This window comes from Cydia amplana, chromosome 25 (genome assembly GCF_948474715.1).
Source record: "Cydia amplana chromosome 25, ilCydAmpl1.1, whole genome shotgun sequence".
NCBI lineage: Eukaryota > Metazoa > Arthropoda > Insecta > Lepidoptera > Tortricidae > Cydia > Cydia amplana.
Window position 1 is genome coordinate 637,378 of NC_086093.1, and position 24,565 is coordinate 661,942.

General features: G+C 38.1%; 1 protein-coding gene and 1 non-coding gene across 4 annotated transcripts in view; both read right to left on the reverse strand.

Moving 5' to 3' along the window:
* LOC134659515 (uncharacterized) overlaps positions 1-24,565 on the reverse strand; it is a 112,111-nt gene that overhangs the window by 8,313 nt on the left and 79,233 nt on the right. Inside the window, exons 3-5 of one of the 3 annotated variants that reach the window (XM_063515174.1) lie at positions 15,980-16,369; positions 13,804-14,025; positions 10,959-11,183 (exon numbers count right to left, since the gene is read on the reverse strand). In XM_063515174.1, coding sequence (XP_063371244.1) covers positions 10,959-11,183; positions 13,804-14,025; positions 15,980-16,369 — 837 coding nt within the window. The remainder of the gene's footprint in view (positions 1-10,958; positions 11,184-13,803; positions 14,026-15,979; positions 16,370-24,565) is intronic. The other 2 variants (XM_063515175.1, XM_063515176.1) reach the window with 2 other exon arrangements.
* Trnav-aac (transfer RNA valine (anticodon AAC)) lies at positions 14,226-14,298 on the reverse strand. Its single transcript has one exon. It is a non-coding gene; the product is annotated as a tRNA-Val (tRNA).

Consider the following 24,565-nt stretch of genomic DNA (forward strand, 5'->3'; position numbering starts at 1 on the left):
AATAAATATGCGATCTGGGGCTTTATAAAATACCGCCAGGAAGTGAGATTTTCTTCTCGCGTAGCGGGAAGAAAATCCCACTTACGGGCCTAATAGGGTGACGTAATGTTAATAACTTTCAAAAGATAACGTATATTTTATAGTTTTTTTGCAGGGGTGTTCAAATATATTACACGCCGAATTATGAATTCGTTTTGATGGCGATAATAAAGTTTACTATTGATACTTTTGCGGTTAACACGTGCAATAATAAAATGGGTGTAACGGTGCTTGGTCAGAAATCATAATATTATATGGGTCAAAGAAATTAAATTAAACTGCCTTCATTAGTATCATTACCATTATTTTAATCTTTAAATGTTTTCTCAATTTAACTAATTCGTTGCTGCTTTAGTTGGTCAAACCAATTTGTCAGTCAGTAAGAACCAGGAAAACAATACTTATCCTTTTCTTTTGGGTGCCAATACTAGTGTAAGAGAAAGATAGTATGATTCTCTCTGTCTATGTTTGAAATGAGGCAGTCCTTTGACAAACTATATCTATAAAATCGCATGCAATTTGTTGCAACGTCTGTACAAGCCTTAATAAAATTGTGTAATTGTACGTGAACATTCCCAACTGCAAAACATTTCTATCCACTCAACCGCCCACCCCTATCGCGCTTCAAAAATAGAACCAACTTCAATTCGAAATTCGAAGTCAAAGGTGCGGGCGAAAACGGAAAACCTTGGTCAGCACTTTAGCTAACGAGTAAAAAAAAAACAAAAAAAACAAGTGGCCAGTATTTCGCTAATTCCTTTTCGGGAGCGTAAGCCTTCTTTTGTTCTTGCCGCATTGATCGGTGTTTGACGGTAAGTACTGTAACTAAGCCACTTATGGCTTACGCGGGTGGCGGTAGGGAGGGGGTCGAAGCGATATATCGATATTCGATGAGGTCGATTGAACGGGGGATTTGATATCGATAAAAAAGTATTTTTAGGTTATTGATATTTGGGTTAACTACGTATTAAGAGTTACACGAGCTTACCGCAAAAAGCCGCTTTCATACAATTGAAGTTACGTTCTCATTGTAAAACAAGTTTACGAAAACTAGTAGCAGACATAGATATATGTTACTTTAATTTTCATGTCAAATTTCATGTTATTTTAGAATGTCGTGTTAAAATTTCCGTACTACGATTGTATGGCGGCGGCTAGGTTCGTGCGAGTCTTAAGACTTGATGCATGTTCTTGCTTTTAAAGGCAAAGCATATTTAAAAAAAAAGATAATAGCAAATTCGCAATATTTCACCAGGTTAAAGCGTAAGCGAGTAATTTACTATGAACAGTATGAACGTGACCTTTTTTGTTATCATTACTTTATTATTTCATTTATTTAACTATTATAGAATTTATATTTTTAACAAAAAAAAACAACTATAGAAATAAGTTGCCTATAAGATTTTATTGTAGTTGGGTAGCAAGTTATAAGTACCAAAGTTTTACATTTTATAAAGCCTGGGTTGGTATTATACAAGCAAACATTATATTTCCAAAAGAATCGATACTAAATCAACGTTGACGTTTACCGACCTGTTTGTGATTTATAGCCATTTCACGTTTATTGAATTTCACTATAAAAATATCATTAACATTCCTGCGTACCGAACAATGGACTTAAAGTATTTTTTAACTTTGTACTGAAATTCAGGGCTATAACCGCGAAAGTCGAAGTTCGTTAATTGCGGGCATTTTTCTCTGTCACTCTAATTAAGCCTTCATTGGAGTAAAAGAGAAAGATCCCCGCAATTTGCGAATTTCGGTTTTCGCGGTAGCCCCTCAGTGCTTGTTAAGAAAAAGGCAATAACTTAATGCAACTAATATAATAGTTACCTAATGTAATTTTTGAAGTGAAAACCACTTTTTGTGATGGAGAAAGATGTTAAACGTCAAATGTCATTGAGTTTTCACTTCTGCCGGCACTGCCGGAGTGCAACCCGTTGTTTTTTTATTTTATCGAGTCGACAATAAAATTGCTTGTAAGAACTAAGAAGTGTCTACGTCGAAGTCGCATGGTTCAGGATTGCAAGCACTGAATTACTGACGTTGCTTTATTATAAACTGAAATAGATCTTACACCAAATGTACCCAAATGTGAACTTAGCCGCGTAAAGCTGAAGACGCGGGTTCATTTCCCGCCTCGGCCACCGATGGATTTGGTCACATTTTCTTTGGTGTATGATATCAATTCAGTTTATAATTTAAATATAGTGATGTGACTACTTTAAAACACAAATCAAATTATTTTCATTAAATTAGAATTAAAATTAGTTTCAAAACCTCCCGCTTGGCGCGCTGTTCAAAATCCTATACAAAATGAGACTTAACGCAAACGCGTACGTCCGTCACGCTATCCAATTAAATGTACATTAGGGGTTCATATCCGTACATGGCGGTATGAAGAGATATTTTATTGAAGAAATTTGAACTTAAAATAAATCACATAAAGTTCAAATTTCTTCCATTTTTTCCCGCCGGTTATCAACTTCATCCCGCCGTGTACGGATATATCGATATGTCGATATCTAAATCGACTCGGTCGCATCCCTGCGACTTGACCAGAAGTTTGGCAAATCAAGCAGAGAGTGCGCTACAAGTTGGGCGCAGAGTAACTGCAAACAGAGGCTACTGCGAGATAAAGTTTATTGCGATGCGAGTTAGTGAGTAAACTTTTTACATTTACCACCATTTTTAGTAGGTAGGTAATTAATGTAAAAATATTGTCTTTTTCTATAGTTATTCATGTAATAAAACAACCACAAACGCTTATGTATTTTAAATTTATTACCTACACGAATGACATATTATAATCAGTTTAAAATCGTTTTATCCTCGGTGATGTTAAAATGACTGCAGAAGATTGCCAAGAGTACCTAAACATTATTCAAACATCAACATTTATTCAGCAAATAGGCCACATGGGCACTTTTACATGTCAACATGGAATTTACATAGGTACAAGCAAAAAAAGTCAATCAAAATACATCAAACTGCAAATATCAATTAAAACTAAAGTATTACAATTACTTAGAGATGTACCTATAAAGTCTCTAAAGGTCGAATAAAAAAACATACAAAATTAAATTTCTAAAAATCGAACTTTTTTTTTATGAGCCTATTAGTGTGTCCCACTGCTGGGCAAAGGCCTCCCCTCTTTCCCGCCACTTGACTTTGTCCAATGCACACTCCCGCCACTTCGCACAGAATGTATCAAGGTTGTCCCGCCATCTCCGTTTGGGTCTTCCTCTGCCCCGAGATCCATCCTGTGGGATCCAGTCCGTGGCTAATTTGGCCCAGCGCTCTGGGTGCATTCGGCAGATGTGCCCCGCCCAGTCCCATTTCAGCTTAGCGGCCTTCATGCCCACATCCACAATGCCAGTTTTGGAACGCAGTTCGGTATTTCTAATACGGTCGGTTCTACGAACACCCATCATGCAGTATGCTGCGTTCCATTGCTCTCTGGCAAACCTTGAGTCTGGACTTTTCAGTTTCAGTTTGAGACCATGTTTGGGCGCCGTAGGTGAGGATAGGATCGAGGAAAAATCGAACTACTCTGTAAAAAGTTATGCGTGGTCATACATAAAAAAAATATATACGCGTCGACTTGAGAACCTCCTCCGTTTTTTTCGTCGGTTAAAAATTAGATAAATCGTTCCTTGTTTTCTCTACTCCGCCCTAATCTGTGCCCCTTAAGTGCATACAAAGACCGTAAGCCGGCGCTGATCCCCCGATTAAACACCCGACGTGCCACTTCTTACAAATATGTTGTTCGATATAATGAGGTACAGACTTATTGCTACTAATAGGGAATATTACGCGAAACTCTGCGTAGGGGGCGCCACTTCCACAATAAGTCACAATCTAAGGGTCTACCGCAAACGAGAGAGTCAAAATTTTGTTATCTAACCTCTCTATCACTCTTGCATATTCGAGCGATAAAGAGATAGCCGAGTTTTGATTTCGTGTTTCCCGGTAGGCCCTTTGTAAACAACGTGTTTTTAAATTCGTCGTTTACCCGTCTTTTTCTAATACCAAAGCTAGCTTGCCATAGTATAACAGATTATTGAAAAAAAACGTAGTCTTAAAAAAACGACACAAAGTAAAATGTAGTTTTAACCAGGGCTCGGAACCGGTTTTTTTGTAAAACCCAAAATAGCCCAGTTATTTTAATTATTTTATGCTCTTTACGTAGGCATGAATCATGTATTTAGGTAACACCTTCGTATTATTAGATTGTCCCATTAAAAATGAAATAATAAACCAAAGAACGAAAAAGAACGAAATAATACCGGTATTTTTTGTATGAAGAAAAAACCGGTTCCGAGCCTTGGTTTCAACGGCTCTAAATGCTTACTTCTCATTTAAATTACATTCATACATAAAATAGACACTAAAATACTATTCAATAAAAAATTGTGCCCGAAACGTTCAGACCAGGTTCTCATAAAATACGCGAAGAAATAGAAAAATAAAAAGACAAGTAAAATCTTTGCGCCAACTTGAATGCACAGATAAGCGCACTCGAACAGGCATAGATAATAGACTGGTGTTATTACAAATGGCGGCCGAGTGGTGGACTCACGTGAACCAAGGCATAGACGGTAGGATCCTAATAGATGTGGTAAGTATACGCGTGCGTCCGTGAGGGACAAAACATAGGCAATGCGACACTATGATTGGTCGAATGTATTTGTTGCCCACCATAATCCATACTAATTTATGGTAGGGAATAATAAAAGAATGTGAGACTGTGACAAGGACCAACAATAATAGCGCTTTCGCTGCTACTCCTACTGAAAGATACATAAGACAATCCCGTTCGGTCATTTCCCCCACCCCTCATGCCTGATCCAGTTAAAATACTAGATTCATGCAGTAGTCCGATTTTGGACCGGTACGGCTACCATCAGTTTGGCACTGACATAAACTCCATCGAGAACGTAATTTACTTTCTATACATCTCGTTCGCACTAATATGCGAAAATTTTGACTCAAGCGAACAGAGCCCGTACCATGAGTCACTGACAGTGTCAAAACTGACACATACGCTATCGAGAACGTAATTTACTTTCTATACATCTCGTTCGCACTAATATGCGAGTACGAGCGAGATGTATAGAAAGTAAATTACGTTCTCGATAGCGTATGTGTCAGTTTTGACACTGTCAGTGACTCATGGTACGGGCTCTGTTCGCTTGAGTCAAAATTTTGCTTGTACTCAGAGCATTGGGAATACAGGCCTGTGCATTTGACAGGCCGTGACGGACCGCGCCATTTGTTGGCGATTTGGCGCCGCCGCCCTGGCACGCCGTCAATAATGTTGGGGGTCGGTTTAAAACTTTAAACAAAGTCAATGGAGTTTTGTTAAGATATCTGTTTGATAACTTTGTTAATCAAAGAAGATAAAATCATATTTTTGTATTGTAATTAAGAGTGCTGTTCCGTACTAAACTACTCATCGAAATTAAACTTTAGTGAGTCATATTTTAAACTGTTTAGACGACAAGTTTCACTCCTTAGGTTTTTAGTCGCTATTGACGACATGTTTCGGGCCCTTTGGGGGTCCTTCCTCAGACTCGAGTGCTCGCGCCGCCCCGTCACTCTGTCCCTGTGTCTGTCTGTCGGTCACATCATTTAATATCACGGGAAGCATCTGACCCATTATTAAGATGACCATGCAGTCTGGTCCAATCGGTAGTGGCCCTGTCTATGAAGCCGATGGTTCTGGGGTCAAATCCCAAAAAGAGCACAATCTGTTCCTCAGTCTAGCGTGTTTTCTATATATTTAAGTATTTGTAAATGATATCTTTGCCTGAGCATTCACAACACAAGCCATCTTGACCTTACTGTGGGGCACTGTGGGGCTTAGTCAATTTATGTAAGCATATCCTACAATATAATTAAATTTATTTATATGACCACAAAATTTGACCCATTAATAAGTTCGCGTGCAAAGTATCCGTTATCTGCCGATCGGTGCCAACATCGTCTCCCACGCGGAAGTTCGGAGCATAGACAAGCCGTTAATTGTTATTTTAGGTAAGTAGGGCTGTACTAAAATGGACAACAGTACAGAATTTACGGTTTCACGGAGGTATTAAGAGGTCTGTCCAGACGGGGACAATTTTGCGGTGCGATAGTGTGTTATCACTTTAATTTTGTCACACTTGAACAATAGTCTGGCCAAGCGAATCCGTCTATAAAACGTCTGCTATAAAAAAATCTACTATTGCATTATTTGAATTTCACGCCTTTTTGTCACAGATTTCGCGTTTGTTTTAGAGATTTCTCAAAAATAAAATTCCTAGACTACTTAGCATCCCTTCAGCTTCCTAAACCGCATATTTAGATACTGTTAAGGTACTTACTTCCTAAAGTAGGTTATACACACACATGAAAAAAAAGTGACAATCAATATTTATGTTTACGGCAAAAACAAAACTCAAGATGAAATGAGCGAAAAGCCATGTTTCCGTAAACTGGCCGTTTGGCGACAAGTTGACACGCGCCATTTTGCGAGACGTTCCGAATTCGAATCGCGCGCGCGGCTGATTGGGCACGCGATGGCGCGTAAACCATAGACTAAACAGGTGGGTTTTGAGTTTATTTTTCTTTTCGGAGGGAGACAATCGTTGAAGTCATCGAATAGTTTGGACAAGGAGCGCTGACAACGAAGTTATAACCAATTTGTCAGTCAGTAAGAACCAGGAAAACTATACTCATTCTTTTCTTTTAGGTGCTAGTACTAGACAGAGATAGTATGATTCTCTCTATGTTTGAAATGAGACAGTCCTTTGGTAAACTATACCACAGTATACTAAGAACAGTAGTGAATCTAAGGCCGCTCGGCAAGTTATTTACCTACTCTTGCGTTGGCACTTAGGGTTGTCACTTTTATTTTTAGTTAAATATTATTTGCGTATTATGAGTAGCACAAGGTTTCTATTTATATAATGTAATGAAATGTTCTATCAATTCATAAATGAGGTATAAATTAAGGCCGGTAAGAGCAGGCAAATGCGAGCGTATTCGAATGCGCGCGATCACAGTCGCGGTACGGCCCACACTGCCGCCACCGTATTCCCCCGTATTTTATGCGAATGTGTGCGTGACAGCGCGTGCGTACACGGCGCCCGGCGCGCACGCACACATTCAAGCCGGCAGCGGCACATTTCTATGAAGATTCACTACTGTTCTTGTACTGTGACTATACTAACCAGCCTCTTATGACGTTATGACTATAAGAGGCTGGTTAGGTGTCAAGCCATTTCCGTCAGTAGAAAACGGGGAAATTTTTAAAAAAATTGACAAAGGGTTATCGTCCCATATAAAATTAGAATTACGCGCCTTTTTCTATTGACAAATTCGTTTGACCGGCTAATATAATAATATTTTTTCCTAAATAAAAAAAACTTAACCATTATTCAGAAACTAAAGTATACTGGGTCAACCAAATCTTGTCAGTAAATAGGAACAAAAAATACTATACTCATCAATTTCTTTTGGGTGCTAGTACTAGTGTAAGACAAAGATAGTATGATTCTCTCTGTCTATGCTTGAAATCAAACAGACCTTTGACCTTTGAATAGTGTGCGTGAAATATTTTTCTTATTGATTAGTCAAGTAGAAATCCTCATCCTTAGTGTCCTGAGTCCTGACTTACAGTTTTGGTGACTGTTTGGTGACTATTGTATTACACTTAGAGTCTGTGCGGAAAGAGAAGAGTCGTGGAATGTATGGGGCCCAATACATTCCACGACTCTTCTCTTTCGGCACAGACTCAAGAAGGAAAGCTCTTTCTATATATTTCCATACAAAGTGACCCGTTTGCTCCTGAGTGCAACATGGCCCGATGTTGCATCTCCATCAGCTTAACGCATTAGCGTTTGTTTGCTTGATGTTCTTTAAATACTTTTAATAGGCACTCTTTAGTCTTTAAGAGAAATGTCTTGACGTCGAAAGAAACTTTCTATGCAATGGGATTTATGGGATTTAATTAAATTTAATTATTTGATTAATTCTAATTAATTAATTAATTAAATTAAATTATCCTGATCTAGTTTATTCGAACTTTATTTAGGTGTTTTGTATTTTAACTTTATTTGTACGTCAACTTTGAATATACATACTGTAATGTTTTGTATGTAAATGCTATTGTTTTTGTTTATTTTCGTTCCAAAGAACCCACACTTCAGTTATCCGGACTATTCTTGGTCTCAATACTCTCAATTCTAGTTCGGATAGTCGCGGTTAGTTATATCTGGTCAACCAAATCTTGTCATTAAAAAAAGGCGCGAAATTCAAAAATTCTATGGGACGATATCCCTTCGCGTCTACATTTTTCAAATGTGCCGCCTTTTTCTGTCACTGTCAAGATCTGATTGACCAAGTATAGTAGTTGTACTGAAAAATAAAAACCATAAATAACGATTAACGTCCGTTCGCGCCAAAAGCGCTGTCAAAGAATTGTCAACCGCCATATTGGCTTTACGGGTGCGTTCCGTTATCGCGCGATTTATAATGTGTGAGTAATGCGCTTAAATACGTTGTCTGACAATACATAAATTATGAACCGAGGGTGGAAAGGTGGTTTCTTTGTCGCAGATAACTATTCTCTTGTTTATCGGGGCGGAAAGGTTCGGGAACAACAATGGGTGTACCTTGTGTTAGATTAGGGCTTTCGGATTCCATTTTTCATGTAGTTTCATTGCGAAAATGTGGAAATACGAATAAATATCGAATAAATGTTACCTATTGGCTGCTCAGGTGTTAAATTATTATTTATATCTTAAGATTTCCATTCAATAGTTCCCTAAGAAAATAAGCACTATCTATTACATACAAAACTAAACCTATACTTATTCTTCCTTAAAATTACAGGTTTTTTTACATTTTGTATAATAATAATACTCTGGCTTATCATTTTAAACTTGAATTATCTTTGAATGCACCCTCAAATTAAAACTAACTAGGTGTTTATGGCATCTATACTTTTTTTACCATCAATAGGACCATGGCACGACCACGTTCAGCCTATTATGTCTGTCGCCATCCAAAGATCGGCCCGCCTGATACTGTTCTATAATGCCCACAATAAAATACCCATTTCAATTTTTTGTCGATTTCGGGTGACTTCATTGTGTGATTTGGACCAGAATGAATTAGGAGTATCGATGACTGTTTCTTTATAAGAAGTTTGAGGTTAATAAATCTATAAATCATTTATTTTTTACGCTTTATAACGCTAAAATTAACTACGAAAGAACTTGATAAAGTCGACCCTAGTAGACCCTAGTATTTGTTGTCACTAGAAAAAGAGAACAATAAACATAAGTGAGGTACCTAACGTTGCATAATCAAGGTTAGGTGGGTAGGTAGGTCTTATGTTGACAACGTAAGACTTTCCGGTCGGTGCTACATCTATTGTCAAGAATGTCAAGTAGCAGTACTGATAATTCCGCTACTCGATGCTAGATGTCGACTATGAAAATAATAGTCTTTTTGGTACAGTCATCCAAGAAAGTGGTCTACCACTTTTCGACCCTGTCATCTGATTTATAGAGTCGAAAAGTGGTAGACCACTTTCATGGCTGACCGTACCAAAACTACTGATGTATGGAGTGAGCACTCTTGTCTTACTATATTTCTCTATGGTTTGGGATTCATCCCAGTCCTGATTCAACCCCAGTTCACCAGTTGTACTGTATATAATTTTAATAACAATAATCTAAGTTATTTATTATTTCAGTTGTGGTCCAAACAGACGGAACGTTATTTACGAGCACCAATTAGGCCCGGAGATGGTATCACGGTTTTTCTAATTGTCTCTGGGAACAGAAATGGCGTAGAGTCGATGTGTGATAAAAGTAGGATATAAGCCACTTCACCGCAGACGCATGATATAATATGAATACAGATCTGCATCTTCCTTTACGATTCTCGCTAATCTGAATGCTAGGGGAAAAATTTCGATTTGAACATGTATTAAACTATCTGCGATCTGCCTCATCAAATTTTAACTTAATAACTGGACATCCCACAGGCGCCAAATTTCAACACTGTCGTGCCCAAAGCCATTAGTGTTTTTTTAATAGAATGAATAAGATATAAGCTTCCGATAAAAAGCCTAAACTGCTTACTTGCTCTCGGATATCGGTAATTTGAGTCTGTGCTGTTATCGTCAATCGGCTAAGCGGATTTGATTTTTTACAAGATTTAGTTAGAGTACCTAACAAGTAGATTAAAATTGAGCGAGATGAGATTGAGAACTCATTTAAATAATTTATACAATTATTCATTAGCCAGTGTAATTGGTGAGAATCGTTTTTGCAAATTAAATTAGTGTGTTTTTCTTCTTCGAATTATTTATTTAGACTAACGCAAGGTAACTTTAATTAAACTATACCTTGAAAAATATCAATAATAAATATTAAATAATATCATTACATCTACTCTATAGCTTTGTTTCCTTCCAAAATCTCGTCGCCTATCGCGTCCGACGACAGCCTTTTTTTTTTCATTTAAGTATACTTTTTATTTCATTTATAACCCATTTATTTTTACTTTTTACTATTTCTTCGCTTCGTTTGGGAAATGACTCTATTAATATGCAACTGTAATTTGGAGACATTTAACTCCGTAGTCCAACTTTCGACGTAAAATAGTTAAACATAAGTTGAAATTGATTATCTAAAAGATTAAAAGTTTCCTGGGAAAGATTATCTAGCTAAAACACCACTGTACAACATTATGTATACATACAAAAAAACCGCAGTACATTTAAATATTAAACGAAAACGACACCGCACAAATAAAACAGTGCAAAAAAACATAAACCTGCAAAGCATGCACAACACTTACTTTTCAAATTTAAATTTTGAACAAGCGAAACCAAAACCATAGACAACTTCCAGACAAACCTTTCATCGCAGCGGCAGTGCATAAGCGTGTTCACACGCCAGTTGAAAAGTCCGTATTTCTTCTCCATGCCCCCAATCCAGAAGGGGCACCGGAGATCGTGCACGCGGCAGCAGCGGTCGGTGCGTGTGTAACCTCCCAACTGGGAGTACCGCGTCGCCGAATATCCCTTGCCACACCACTTTGTCCCTGGCACTCTCAGTAACTCCATGGCGTCACGTTTTTTTCTGTCAATTTTTCTACTTTTCAGCCGTGGTTATTTACAGTTTTCGAATGCCATAAAATGCCGTTTTCGTAACGGTTTTGATTGTTTATTGTTAAGGGCACTATACATTAGTGAATGAATTACACCCAAAAATGAGGACGCGATGATAAGTTACAAAAATCGTTACAAGTTAAGCTCCCTCCACACTCGCGAAGCCGCGATTTGCGCACGAGTGTGGAGGGGTTAAAGTTACAAAAGTCTGGGAACAAGCTTCGAAATCAACGGCCCAATTCGAGCTTATACGTCAAATATAACGTTTAGATACGATATGGATTAGATATGTCAGTCATATCGTATCAAAACGTAATATTTGGCGTATTCGAATCGGGCAGCAAGTCGCGGAAATGTTTAGGGCCGTTTACTCTGTTTATTATGGCCCTTTGCATATAAACAAAGACGAAACTGAACTTAAAACGGCGTTCTAAGGACTCTTGACCAGGTAACCACCGCCTGTAATGACCCATTCCGTTAACGTTTCGTAACGACAGACCACCAACGTGTTTTTATGATTTAAAATAATAATCGTAAAAGAGATCGTTTAGAATCTAACGCCACAAACTTAAATATGCCGACGGAGAAATGTTTAACGCGTAATAACTATGTTTTGAGTAACGAAGATAGATTATTGTTGATGGTAAAGATAAATTTGTATACTCATCTGATTCAGAGTGCTATACAGCATGGAGGAATATGTATTCCGGAGTGAGTAGTGAATCTAGTGGATTGCATTTCGTTCTCATTCTTTTTTTTTTTTTGCCAAAACCGAACCTTCGGCCGAAACATTACGCAACCAACCGAAAGCGAAACTTCGGTCGGACACTATCGAAAATACAGTTTCGGCACGGCCGAAAGGTTCGGCATTTTTTCCCCGAAACCAAATCTTTGGCGAAACCTACCGAAATAAAACCGAATGATAATACTAGTGCGAGTGAGATACAATCCTCTGGTTTAATTCTCTTTTTCGGATCGTTCAGTTAGTAAATGAGGGTCATTATTGATTAGCAAAAATTTACAGTATCCGGGTTTTAATCCGTGGCTATAAAGTTGCCAACGCTGTGAATGATCTATCGATCACGTTAGTTTATGGTTTTATAGATCAGTAAAGTGTTGCTGCGTTAAACTGAACGCATCTTGCTCAGATGTTTCTGATTGGACAGAAATAACTCGTGCAAACACTATTATTGTTTATGACTATTTTAATGTTCTCGTTGCCTTTTGATATAGAGTCAAACTTCTATTAAATTATGACGTTTAAAATAACAGTATGTGGTATCAACATCGCTGTCAAAAGCTTGCAGATTTTAGTTTAAAAAGTTAAAGTAAAGCTAATATGCATCTCTATGGTTAAAATTCAAACCTTGGAAAACAATTAGAATCTAGTAGTAGTAGTAGTAGTAGTAAAATACTTTATTGTACAAAAAGAAACATAAAACATGAAAGAACACACATCATTAGTACAAAGGCGAACTTATCCCTTTCAGGGATCTCTTCCAGTTAACCCTTGAGCAATTGAGGGAGAATTGGAGAACGGTAGACATAAAAGCTGTACTAATCGGCATAAAGATAAAAGATTTAATATCCTACAAGATAGGTCAAACCTATATCCTACTATAAGTATATACAAAGTATGGGATATGAAATATAACAAATATGTAAACAGCTATATATATTTGAAATATATAATACATATAATACATTCTATATGATATAATACATATATACTAAAACTACCTAACCGCATACATCTTTTAGATTCAAGTTCCGTCAGAAAGCCATAACTTTTTTAAATTCGCCTTTAGCGATGCAACCGATTGACACTTTCGAAGAGAAGACGGTAAGGAATTCCATAATTTGACAGAGTACACAGTAAAAGACTTGTCATAGGACCGGTGTTTGTGTGGTGGGATAGCCAGAGAGAGATCTGCACTGGAGCGGAGCCGGTGCCCGCTGCCGTCTGCTAAAAATGTAAATCTCTCCGAGAGATAAGGGGGAGAAGAAGGAGAGAAAAGGACGTTAAAGAGAAGGGAAAGCACATGTATGTCTCTACGACGCCGAATGGAATCTTATTAGCAGAAAGGGTTTTGATTAACTGTTATTGATTTAATACTTTCCGCAATGCATATTTTGATTATAAACAGTTTCCTCTAATAAATTAGCTTTTTAAATATTTATTTTGTAATTTTATGGAACCAAACCATACCGCCGCAAACACTGCTCAACCTGTTTAAGCATAAGCATCTACGACTCAGTTAATAGCTACATAAAATCCTATGATATAGAGCCCTAATTAAGATCCTTATGATACCCCTAACGACTTCTCGGAATGTAATCGGTGTTAATAAAAAATACCATCCTTTTAATCTTAATGCCCTACAAAACATTAAATAGTTTCAAGATCAAGTTATTGACAAAACAATCTATAGAACACAATGTTAGGTTTCTATTTACAAATGTTTGTGTAATTTACAATGTAAAAATCCACCACCAAAATACCAAGATCCCCACTCAACAAGTTCCAAAAACGGTCTCGTAAAACGTGACCTAAAGCTGCTCAAACGTGATAAAAAAATAAAAAAACAAACCTTCTATCACATGCGCAGTTTGAAATCGTGAATGGCCTAAAGTTGAAATAGCCGAATCTTCGTCTGAACGGGCCTATGTTGAGTCTGCAGTTGTCGTGAGCCCTACAGCAGGTATCTTCCTTCCTATTCATGCCGAGTTCGCTGTACTTCTCTGCCAGGTCGCCGGCGCCGCACCATTTCGTTCCGGGGACTATGAAATTCTCTTTCAAAGACCTCCGTGACCTGTTCGTTAGTCTATGGTTAGTGTTAAAAAAATTAAGTGACAGTTTCGGCGGGAAACTCAGTTAACTGACTTTTTTTTAACAATTATGGCCTGGATACGAGTCCTTTAAGCCAAGTTAACTGATATTTTATTAAGAACCTATATTTTAAAGAGGAGAAAGAAATTAAGCTTAGAATAAATTTAAAAGTGGAAAAATTACTGTCTTGGGTGAGACTTGAACTCACGGCCTTTGGATCGTTACTCCAGCGCTCTGCCATTTGAGCCACCAAGACCTCATCCATAGCCAGCAAATATTTCCACCATATGGGTCGAGGGGACCCGAGCGACATTTACCGTAAGAGCGTTACACTTCTTGTTCTTGAGAAAGAAATTGAACCCAAACCAAAGTTGAAATTGAAAAATGATTTCAAAATTGTAGATAAGTTCTGAGTAAGTATGATGATAGGATGATATAAAACAGTTATGTTTCAAGTTTGTTAGATAAAAATAAAAAAATTAACAGATCTAGATTTTAAAAGGAAAAAGGTGAAGATATTATCTTCATCTTTTTCCTTTTAAAATCTAGATCTGTTAATTTTCTTATTTTTATAAGATATACATATTAAATAATTAAGAATATTTAAGTAGGGTAGGAAGGAATATCAGATTAAGTTTTTTATATGTTAGACACGCGTCATTCAAAATTATTTACTTTTTTTAATCACTACTTATATTCAATAATATTATTATTTATTAGTTCAGTGTTTAGTAACTATTTTTAATATGATTTCTACCTTGTTGGGTGTAAATATTCAGATTAAAAACGCGATTCGTGTTTAATCTTGTAAAATATAATATGTAAAACTTTATCATAAGATGATTTGGTCAGCTTTGTTGTCTGTCATATTTATTTATATTTTGTACCTATTGGTTATTAATGTAGTACCTAGGCAATAGGTATCATACATACCTATTGTAAGCTGTTTGTTTCCCATTAAAATAAAATAAAATAAAAATATTTAGGATTAGAAAACCGTTAAAAAAATTGGTATGGAAAGAGAAGTTTTTTTTTTATTTCCCGTTTTTATTGGCAACACGACTAACGGCGTACTATAGATCTTTTTGACTTATTTAAAGATATATAAGTATATATGTAGCAAATACATACGAAGCAGTGGTGTGGCGATGTTCAGAAGTGTCGGAAACGTGGAATAGGTCATTGCATCGATGGCCGTGATAATCGTGAAAATAGTAATGTGGCGTAGCGCGGAACGTTACGTATTTTTTTATTTAGGCGCTTAAACAGACACATTTAATACAGCGCAGAGTGCAGACGGTCAGTTTTAATGTGGAATATATGAGGGGAGCTTGAAATATTAGCGGCCAAAACTAGTAAAAAAAGAAAAAAAAACTATGCTACTTATTTCTCCGCCTCTGTGGCAATTTAAATATTGCCGCCATTACTAACGATTATTAAAGATTAATGATTAACATTTAGAGTCTGTTCGGAAAGAGAAGAGTCGTGGAATTTATGGGGTCCAATACATTCCACGCGACTCTTCTCTTTCCGAACAGACTCTACCTAAATACTCTCTTTGATTTTTTTCTAAGGCCTCGAACTTTTCAGTCGCCCCTCGTATGTGTGTGTGTTTATTTATGTGGATATAACGAAACAGTCCTCACTACGCCACATATAAAAATCTAAGTGAGGTAGAAGCAGATAGAAGTATTGTAGAGTTTCGCGAATTGTGAGCGTCTACTTATGATATAATTGTAAATAAAATTTTGTACGGTCGACAGCCAGTGGCCGAGGCGGGAATCGAACCCGCATCTTCAGCTTACGTACCACTAGACCACCCGAGGCGAGTGGCCGGGTGGCGATTCCCGCCTCCGCCACCGGTTTACTTGGACACTTTTTCTTTAGTGTATGAGATCTATTTCAGTTTATAACACAAGAAATAACATAAAATTTACCTAGCAAGCGTCGCGTCTGAAACTTTATTCTTATTGGTCATCATAAACTTCAGCTCCTCGTGCCTTTCCAAGCATTCCAACTTCAACTTGTCAAAGTCCAACCAACTAGCGACATCTATCGGCAGAGTCTCCCCATTTCTCAATATCCGCAGCGTGACATTACTAAAATGGCGGTAATATTTCTCATCTTCATTCGTTATTTCATTTTGTGTTAATTTAATACTTTGTTCTTCCAGTGCGAGTTTGAGTTCTTTCCGTAATGTTTTAAGGAAGTTTCTGGAATATTTTGCTTGGGTGATGTACTCGCAGTCCTGGATGGCGCCATTTGGTGTGTAGATGACTTGCACAAGATGGCGGCCGTCGGTCAGCTGACGCAATCGCAAGCCGCTCCTGTGGAAGATAAATCTCGATAAATAGATCATCATCATCAGGCCTGGTACAGATGATTTAAGCAGCATATATGATCTAGCGACAGCGCCGCTAATATAACATATACATACAGAAATCTAAGAAATCTTAAGCCACCCGTTCGTGTAACTTTTAACCTTTTCCACGCCGTGTCAAACACTAAAACTGTCACTCAGACGCCACATCATTGAAGTGTCAAAACTGAAGTTGAACTTTATGTATATGCACGTAGGTCGATGTTGCTCTGTGGTCCGTGACCGATTAATCGGTCTTTGGCGTTGAACTTACGGTGCGGATATATCGGTCATTGGCGTCCAAAAGGTTAAATACAAAATAAATCTGTGTAAAAATGACTTTCCTGTCAAAAACAAAAGACTAGTGCTGTATATTGTAAAAGTAGCTCTCTTGAGGTACTTAACGGGCCCTTATGACATGCGGTTCAATGAGAGAGTAAATAAAAAGGGTCTCTATAGTCTACAGGTCGACAGTCAGTAAAAATGTTCACTACAACCTTTTTTTATTGGGAATTTTTAAGTTACTTCTACTCAGAGTCACGAGTACCTATTTTGGATTCTAAAAGGAGAAAAATAGCGTCACTGTTAAGGGGCACACTCATTGACAGTCCGCCGGACGGAATCGGCCTGTCAGTTGTTCGGAGCTGTCAACTTTTTGTTCTAACTGACAGGCCGATACCGTCCGGCGGACTGTTAATCAGTGGGTCCCTTTATAAATTATTTGATCCTTAAATTCCGTTAATTACTATATTAACATAGTTATAATACTTTATAATACAAGTACAAAAACATGCCTAGAAATTAAAAAATCCCACGGTTTTTCTCACTACTGCGCACGTTACAATTTGAAATTTACGAAAAATTGGTGTAGAACTGAAATTTCAATATCCAGAACCGAAAACAAAAATGTGCGGTTTTTAGGGTTCCGTACCCAAAGGGTAAAAACGGGACCCTTTTACTAAGACTCCGCTGTCCGTCCGTCCGTCCGTCCGTCCGTCCGTCCGTCCGTCCGTCCGTCCGTCTGTCACCAGGCTGTATCTCACGAACCGTGATAGCTAGACAGTTGAAATTTTCACAGATGATGTATTTCTGTTGCCGCTATAACAACAAATACTAAAAACAGAATAAAATAAAGATTTAAGTGGGGCTCCCATACAACAAACGTGATTTTTGACCGAAGTTAAGCAACGTCGGGCGGGGTCAGTACTTGGATGGGTGACCGTTTTTTTGCTTTTTTTTTTTGCTTGTTTTGCTCTATTTTTTGTTGATGGTGCGGAACCCTCCGTGCGCGAGTCCGATTCGCACTTGGCCGGTTTTTTATTTTTTCTAGGCATGAGAATATAGCAAATTATTCATTTTAATTTTGCAAACGATGTACCAAACACCCTGTATAATAACTACGCTTGTATGAGATCGGCGTTTTGTCGGCGGGTTCGTAATTAATATACCTACTAAACTAGGAGTGTTTTTGACGTTTTGGATTACCACGTGTTACTGAATAACCTTAATAGTTAATACACCTCAGAGATTTGTCAACAAGACATTATGCAATTTGTTCACATTGCAGCCACTGCTTAAGTGACGAGGGTGCGGTTGCGATGCACCCTCCGGATTACTTCACTTGGGATGGTAAGTAAGTGCAACAAGGAACCAAGAGTGTATGTATTTTCCACGTTTAGTGCCATTTAGTTCATCTTTATACGTATGTATTAAGTACCCTATTTGTACTTAATCGAAGATGATTGATTGTAATGTATACATAGGATGTTTGGTACATCGTTTGCCAAATGAAAACGGCAGATAGGTTGAGTCATTTGCTATCTCCTCATGCCTCACTTAACAATTTAAAATTTACGAAATAGTGGCGTATAGCTGGAGAAAAAAACGTGCGCAATTTTTTTTTGGCATAAGAGAACACCAAATTATTCAACCTATCTGTTATTTTAATTTGGCAAACGTACCGGGTAGAATAAATATTCTAAATATGGGTGCCAAGTTCTGTAGATAATCTTTAAATATATTTATTACAACAATACTAGGCAATTTGAATTCTTCGTCATAAATCTTGTATTCAATAAAATTTAATAAAATAAGTAGAAATTTTCAAACTTCATTTCACGTTCTGAATCTGCTTCCCCTTAACTAATTTTGTACCTTCTGCATGACCACATCCTCGATTAAGTTCGTCCGTCGGGACCTCTCCCCCTTAAGACTTGTTATATTATTGTTTATTAATAATCAATAACAAACCATAATAATTATCGAGTGTCGTTACTTAGCTCTATTTGGTTCTATTATTACTTGTTATTAAATCTTTTATTACTAACTAGCGACCCGCCCCGGCTTCGCACGGGTTAACAAATTATACATAAACCTTCATCACTCTATCTATTAAAAAAACCGCATCAAAATCCGTTGCGTAGTTTTAAAGATCTATGCATACATACAGACAGACAGACAGCGGGAAGCGACTTTGTTTTAATACTATGTAGTCATGATTAAACGCAGTAAAAGAACCATCTTTTTTGTCCAAACTCATTTCCAAAATCATCACATTTTAATTAGTATGAACTTTTTACATCAGTAAACGAAACTCGATCAGAATTCGATTTTTTAACCAAATCTAGTAGAGATGGAGATATAACATATAACGCTTTAGAGATGGAGATAGTCGAATTCCAATATTACAATGACCACAAAGTATCATTCAACGTATTTTTGAGTCCAAATGGTTTTTTATAGTTGGTCAAACTAATTTGTCTGTCAGTAAGAACCAGGAAAACTATACTCATAATTTTCTTTAGGGTGCTAGTACTAGTGTAAGACAAATATAGTATGATTCTCTCTGTTTGAAATGAAATGAGACAGTCCTTTGACAAACTTTATGTCTACACGCCTTTCTTTTTTATGTACTATGCTGTGGCGTTAAATAATGTATTTTCTTTCATCTTTCTTTCATATTACATGTCACCCCACTACACCAAACCAACACTAAACCAACTAAACGTCAAAGTGCAACCGAGAGTCCCTCAGGGACGTATTCTAGGCCCCTCGATGTATCTCATAATCTAATTATTCCCCTACTATCGAGATGATTTGATGATTATTTTACTGCAATATCTTTCATCAAAGTATCAATATCAATATTAATATTGCACTTTAGCGTAATGGGTCGTACAGATTTAAGCTTAGAATAAATTTAAAAGTGGAAAAATTACTGTCTTGGGTACAGATTTAGATTTAAATTTGTCTTTTCTGTGGAATAGTTAAGGATAAAGGATGGCGCACGCTAGACTGGGTCGGGCCCGGGCCGAGGCGTCTGACATGTTTTTTCTATGACGGCTGATCAGTGATCACGTGGTGCTTTCCATAGAAAACGAAGCGCCGGAAGCTCCGGCCCTGCCCCGCCCGGTCTATCATGAGTCATCCTTTAGGAAGTATTAATACCTATAGACAGTTTTATCAATGGGTTACAGTTAAATTACAGTTTAGTATATAGGTAATGCATTTTCAATTTTTCACATACATTTTGTCCTTATGGACTATGGACCGTCACAAAACTGACATCCAAAAGAATGATAAACTGCGGACAATTTTTTCTTTGTTTCAATCAATACCTAGTCTTCGGTAATTCTGAGTCGAAATAACCCAAAAGTTGTTACTTTTTCGAAAAAAAAAGTCAATGGTACCCATTTTCTCAATTTTCTGAAAACCCCCAGTTAGCAAATAATATTTAGTACAGTCAGCAGCAGAAGTTGCTAAGCGGGCGAGGTGTTCAAAATTACCTTGACGCGCTCTTATTCTCTTAACAATAAAGTCGCGTCAAGATCGTTTTGAACACCTCGCCCGCTTAGCAACTATTGCTGCTGACTGTACAGTAGTATAATTTAGTACAGCAATGTGACCACATTGAAACCACATCGCGATTTGTATTGTATTGTATACCGACCCGCACAAAAGACCATAACTATAATATCGATACATCTGAACCCACTTCATCCTGCCAATGTTCACCCTCGGCAAATTGAATAAAAATAAACATGTAACAGTGATTAAATGCAAAAGAAAATGCATCCAATGCACTGGGGTACCACCCTCAGTGCAATGTGTAATTCTATACAAAATACTTTAATGTATATGGCGTTTAGAACATTCTTAAGAAATCTCCAATACAAATTGTGACTTTTCGCGTCGTAACCGCCAATAGTATTAGGGTCCTTTTTAAAGGGTGACACATGTGGTCATGTGCGGACCATTTAACAGATTCGACACATTTGTCGGCGCAACCGACCTGTCATTCGAACTGTCAATTGACGCGCTTTCTAATTGGTAGCAATGGCCAGGGCCGGATTAACCCTAAGGCAGAGTAGGCAACTGCCTATGGGCCCCGCCTCGGCTAGGGGGCCCGCCTCGGTTAGGGGGCCCCGGCGGCCCCGCGCGCGCCAAAAAAATTGTGTTTCATATGGCCAAAATTCATAAATAATTTTTTATGGTACCTACTTATACCTAATGTCCAATATCAGTTTCTCAGACACACAATCATCAAATGATTATGTAAATTATGTTATTTTATAGCTTTTAAAGTCTGTAAATCGAGCTCGAATTTCAGGCTCCCGAGGGCCTAAAACCTCATTAATGAAACTTCGGCCCTCCGAGTAACTTTTGTATGACACATATATTATTGTTGAGTAACATTTGATGGTTGGTTCGTATCAGAGCGCTGCTTTCTTACAGTTCGACTTTCGGCGTCGCTTTTTAACAAATATAAAATTGATTTCAGAAGCTTAGCCTTTTTCCTCGCATGAAAGCTCACCTCGCTGGTTATAAGTACGCTTCGGGCTTGTTAAGTATGTGAAGATTGCTGAGCTCGACCTTTAGCCTCACTTTTTACCTCAATTTTTGGTTCGTCTACCAAATCTCTTCTTTAGCTTTGCCTTTGGCCTGGCTGCGCCAAGCTCGGCCTGCGGTCTCGCTTTTTAATACAATGGACATTTGTTGGCGTTTGTGCTCTAGCTGAGCTTATCCTGAAGCACGGCTTTGACCTCGCATGAAAGCTGGCCTCACTGGGTAACTTCGGATTTTTAGGCTTTTTTAACACGCTTTCACAATTTTTTCACAAAAAATTTCGCGCTCGCTGCGCTCGCGATTTTTATTGCTTTCCGATTTACCCAGTACTTACATGTTAGTTCGACTGGTTAATGAATAATCATTTAAACACATGTAAAATATTTATTATTAGGTTAATTTTAATCATGTGGCTCGTATGGTCGGACAATCGCTGTTCAGCCTCGCAAAATATTTAACTACTTATTGAGAAAAAAAGAGCTCTCCCCACACTGGACGCAAGGAGAAATCGGCAAAAACTAATATAAAAAACCTTTATGTCCACGCAAGAGCGAAAAAGACATCGTTCGGCATTTTCGGATCGGCTCAACCGACACCTGAAGGTTGAAATTAAAACCGCAAACTTACTTCCCTGTACTGATCAACTGAACTTATGTATGCAGAATTAACTGTAAGGGGGCCCCGAGCATTGCACTGCCTAGGGGCCCCGACATGCTTAATCCGGCCCTGGCAATGGCCAATGGAATTTGTAACGAATACATTGGTGTTAAGAAATTAAAATGCACTTAGAAACATTAAGCCCAATATTTATTTGGTTTTCGATTTTTTTCGTTATATTTGAAAAAGTTGGCTGGTTTGAAGGCTCCTCATTCTGGACGAAATTATTACCAAAGAGAATAGTGAAATGAAATAAGTTACATATATTTTTGTTTTTACGAAATCCCAAATTGGGAACAAAAAAAAACAATCCGGTGGAATATGCAAAAACCGTATACGTTATCGTAACTCAAAGGAACATTTTTTTTAGATCATCATCATCATCATACGGTGTAATTATGATTATTAGGGGACTGTCTATAAAACAAATTTAATCGAAATATAACGAAAAAATTAAAATCATTAAAAAATGCCGATTTTGCAGGTAAGAAAAAAAAAACAATTTTTAGTACTTATTCAAAATTCGATAAAATGATTTAAAAAAATTGCTTGTTGTGTGATATTAATTTTTTAAAGTGTATGTCATAATTATAATCAATTAAATTAAACAAAATAAATTAACAACACATCGCAGAAGCACCAGGCGTCCATAAGCGCATAAGATGCGAATTGGAGATGAGAACGAAGTGAGTTCGTCCGCAATCCGTCTGCGGTACGAGTAGTGAGGTTCGATTAGAATATTCCCGGAAACATGTCTTTTATTCCCAGGAATATTCATATTTTTTTGGAATGTTAACTAAGGCTATGCCATTGGAAAAATTTAAACCATTTAAATCAGCGGGAGAAGACGGAGTGTTTCCAGCGCTTTTACAGCAAGGACAAGACCTCCTCCTCCCGCATCTGGTCAGAATATTCCGAGCAAGTTTCGCGTGGGGAATCATACCAGATCAATGGACTAGGGTCAAGGTACGCTTCATACCAAAAGCAGGGAAAAAGGACTATTCACAACCTAAATCCTTCAGACCCATTAGTCTAACATCGTTTTTACTTAAAACGATGGAAAGAATCATTGACCAGCACATTAGAGCGAAATACCTGGTGGAAAGACCACTTAGTGTAAACCAACATGCTTACCAAAAGGGTAAATCTACGGAGACTGCCCTACTTGACCTGGTTGACAAGGTGCAGAAAACCCTAGAGGAAAAGCAAACCGCTCTATGTGCGTTCCTTGATGTTGAAGGTGCTTTCGACAATACGCCCACAGAGACCATACTCAACGGTATGAAATCAAAGGGAGTAGACGAAACCACCACCAGATGGGTACATAGCATGCTCTCTAACAGAGTAGCCACTCTGACCCTCCATACTACAGAACATGAATTTTATACCACAAAAGGGTGCCCACAAGGAGGAGTTTTATCCCCACTATTATGGACCCTAGTAGTGGACCAACTTCTTGCAATTATGTCAGGCCAAGACTTTGACACACAAGGATATGCCGACGACCTTGTAGTCATCGTCAAAGGCCCTTGCCTCCACACAATATCCAACTTAATGCAAGGAGCTCTAAACACAATATTCAAATGGTGTAGAGAAAATGAATTGTCCATTAATCCGAGCAAGACTGTATTAGTACCATTCACAAGGAAACGAAAGCTCGAAAAGCTTAAAGAACCAAGACTTAATGGACAAATAATACCATTCTCAGAAGAGGTCAAGTATCTAGGGGTTATTTTCGACCAAAAGTTAACTTGGAACCCTCACCTGAGAAATATTATACAAAAAGCGAAAATGGCCATGTGGTCTTGCTGTCGAATGGCAGGAGCAAGATGGGGCATAAGACCCAATATTGCTATGTGGTTATACACAGCGGTAGTGGGGCCAATTATCACCTACGCCTCCGCAGTCTGGTGTAACAAAACCAACCAAAAGACGGCAATAGAAACTCTAAACAGCCTGCAACGCACGGCTTGTTTAACAGCGACAGGCGCCTTCTCCTCGACTCCGGGGGCGGCCCTAGATGCACTGCTGGACATTATACCACTCCATCTGCAGGTGCAAAAGGAGGCCAAGCAGTGCGTCTACAGAATATGCACGCTAAATAGGCCAAAATGGCGCTCCCAAGCACTAGCCAAACTAAAGGCCTGGGTTTTTGCAAATAAAACCCTTAACATGCCCACTGATGACACGCACACCGAATGTCATTTCACCAAACTGTACACAGTAGAAATACCTCCTAGAGACAAATGGACTAACAACCAAATGTACGTTGAAGAGGGAAGCCACATCTGGTACACGGATGGTTCAAAGAAAGGAAATCATGTAGGATGTGGGATCTATGGTGAGAGACCTAAGCTCAGAGCTAGCGTCAGCATGGGCACAAAGGCCTCAATCTTCCAGGCAGAAGTCTTCGCCATCAACAAATGTGCGGAGATTAACCTGGACAGAAACCTAAGACACCAACATATCTACATCAACTCAGACAGCCAGGCTGCTCTGCTGGCACTAGAATCCCTTGAGTCAAACTCAAAACTAGTCCAGAACTGTAAAACAAACCTAAATGCACTGGCTAACTCCAACAAAGTCACACTTAGATGGGTACCAGGGCACTCCGACATTAACGGAAACGAAGAAGCAGACGAACTTGCAAGAAAGGGCGCAG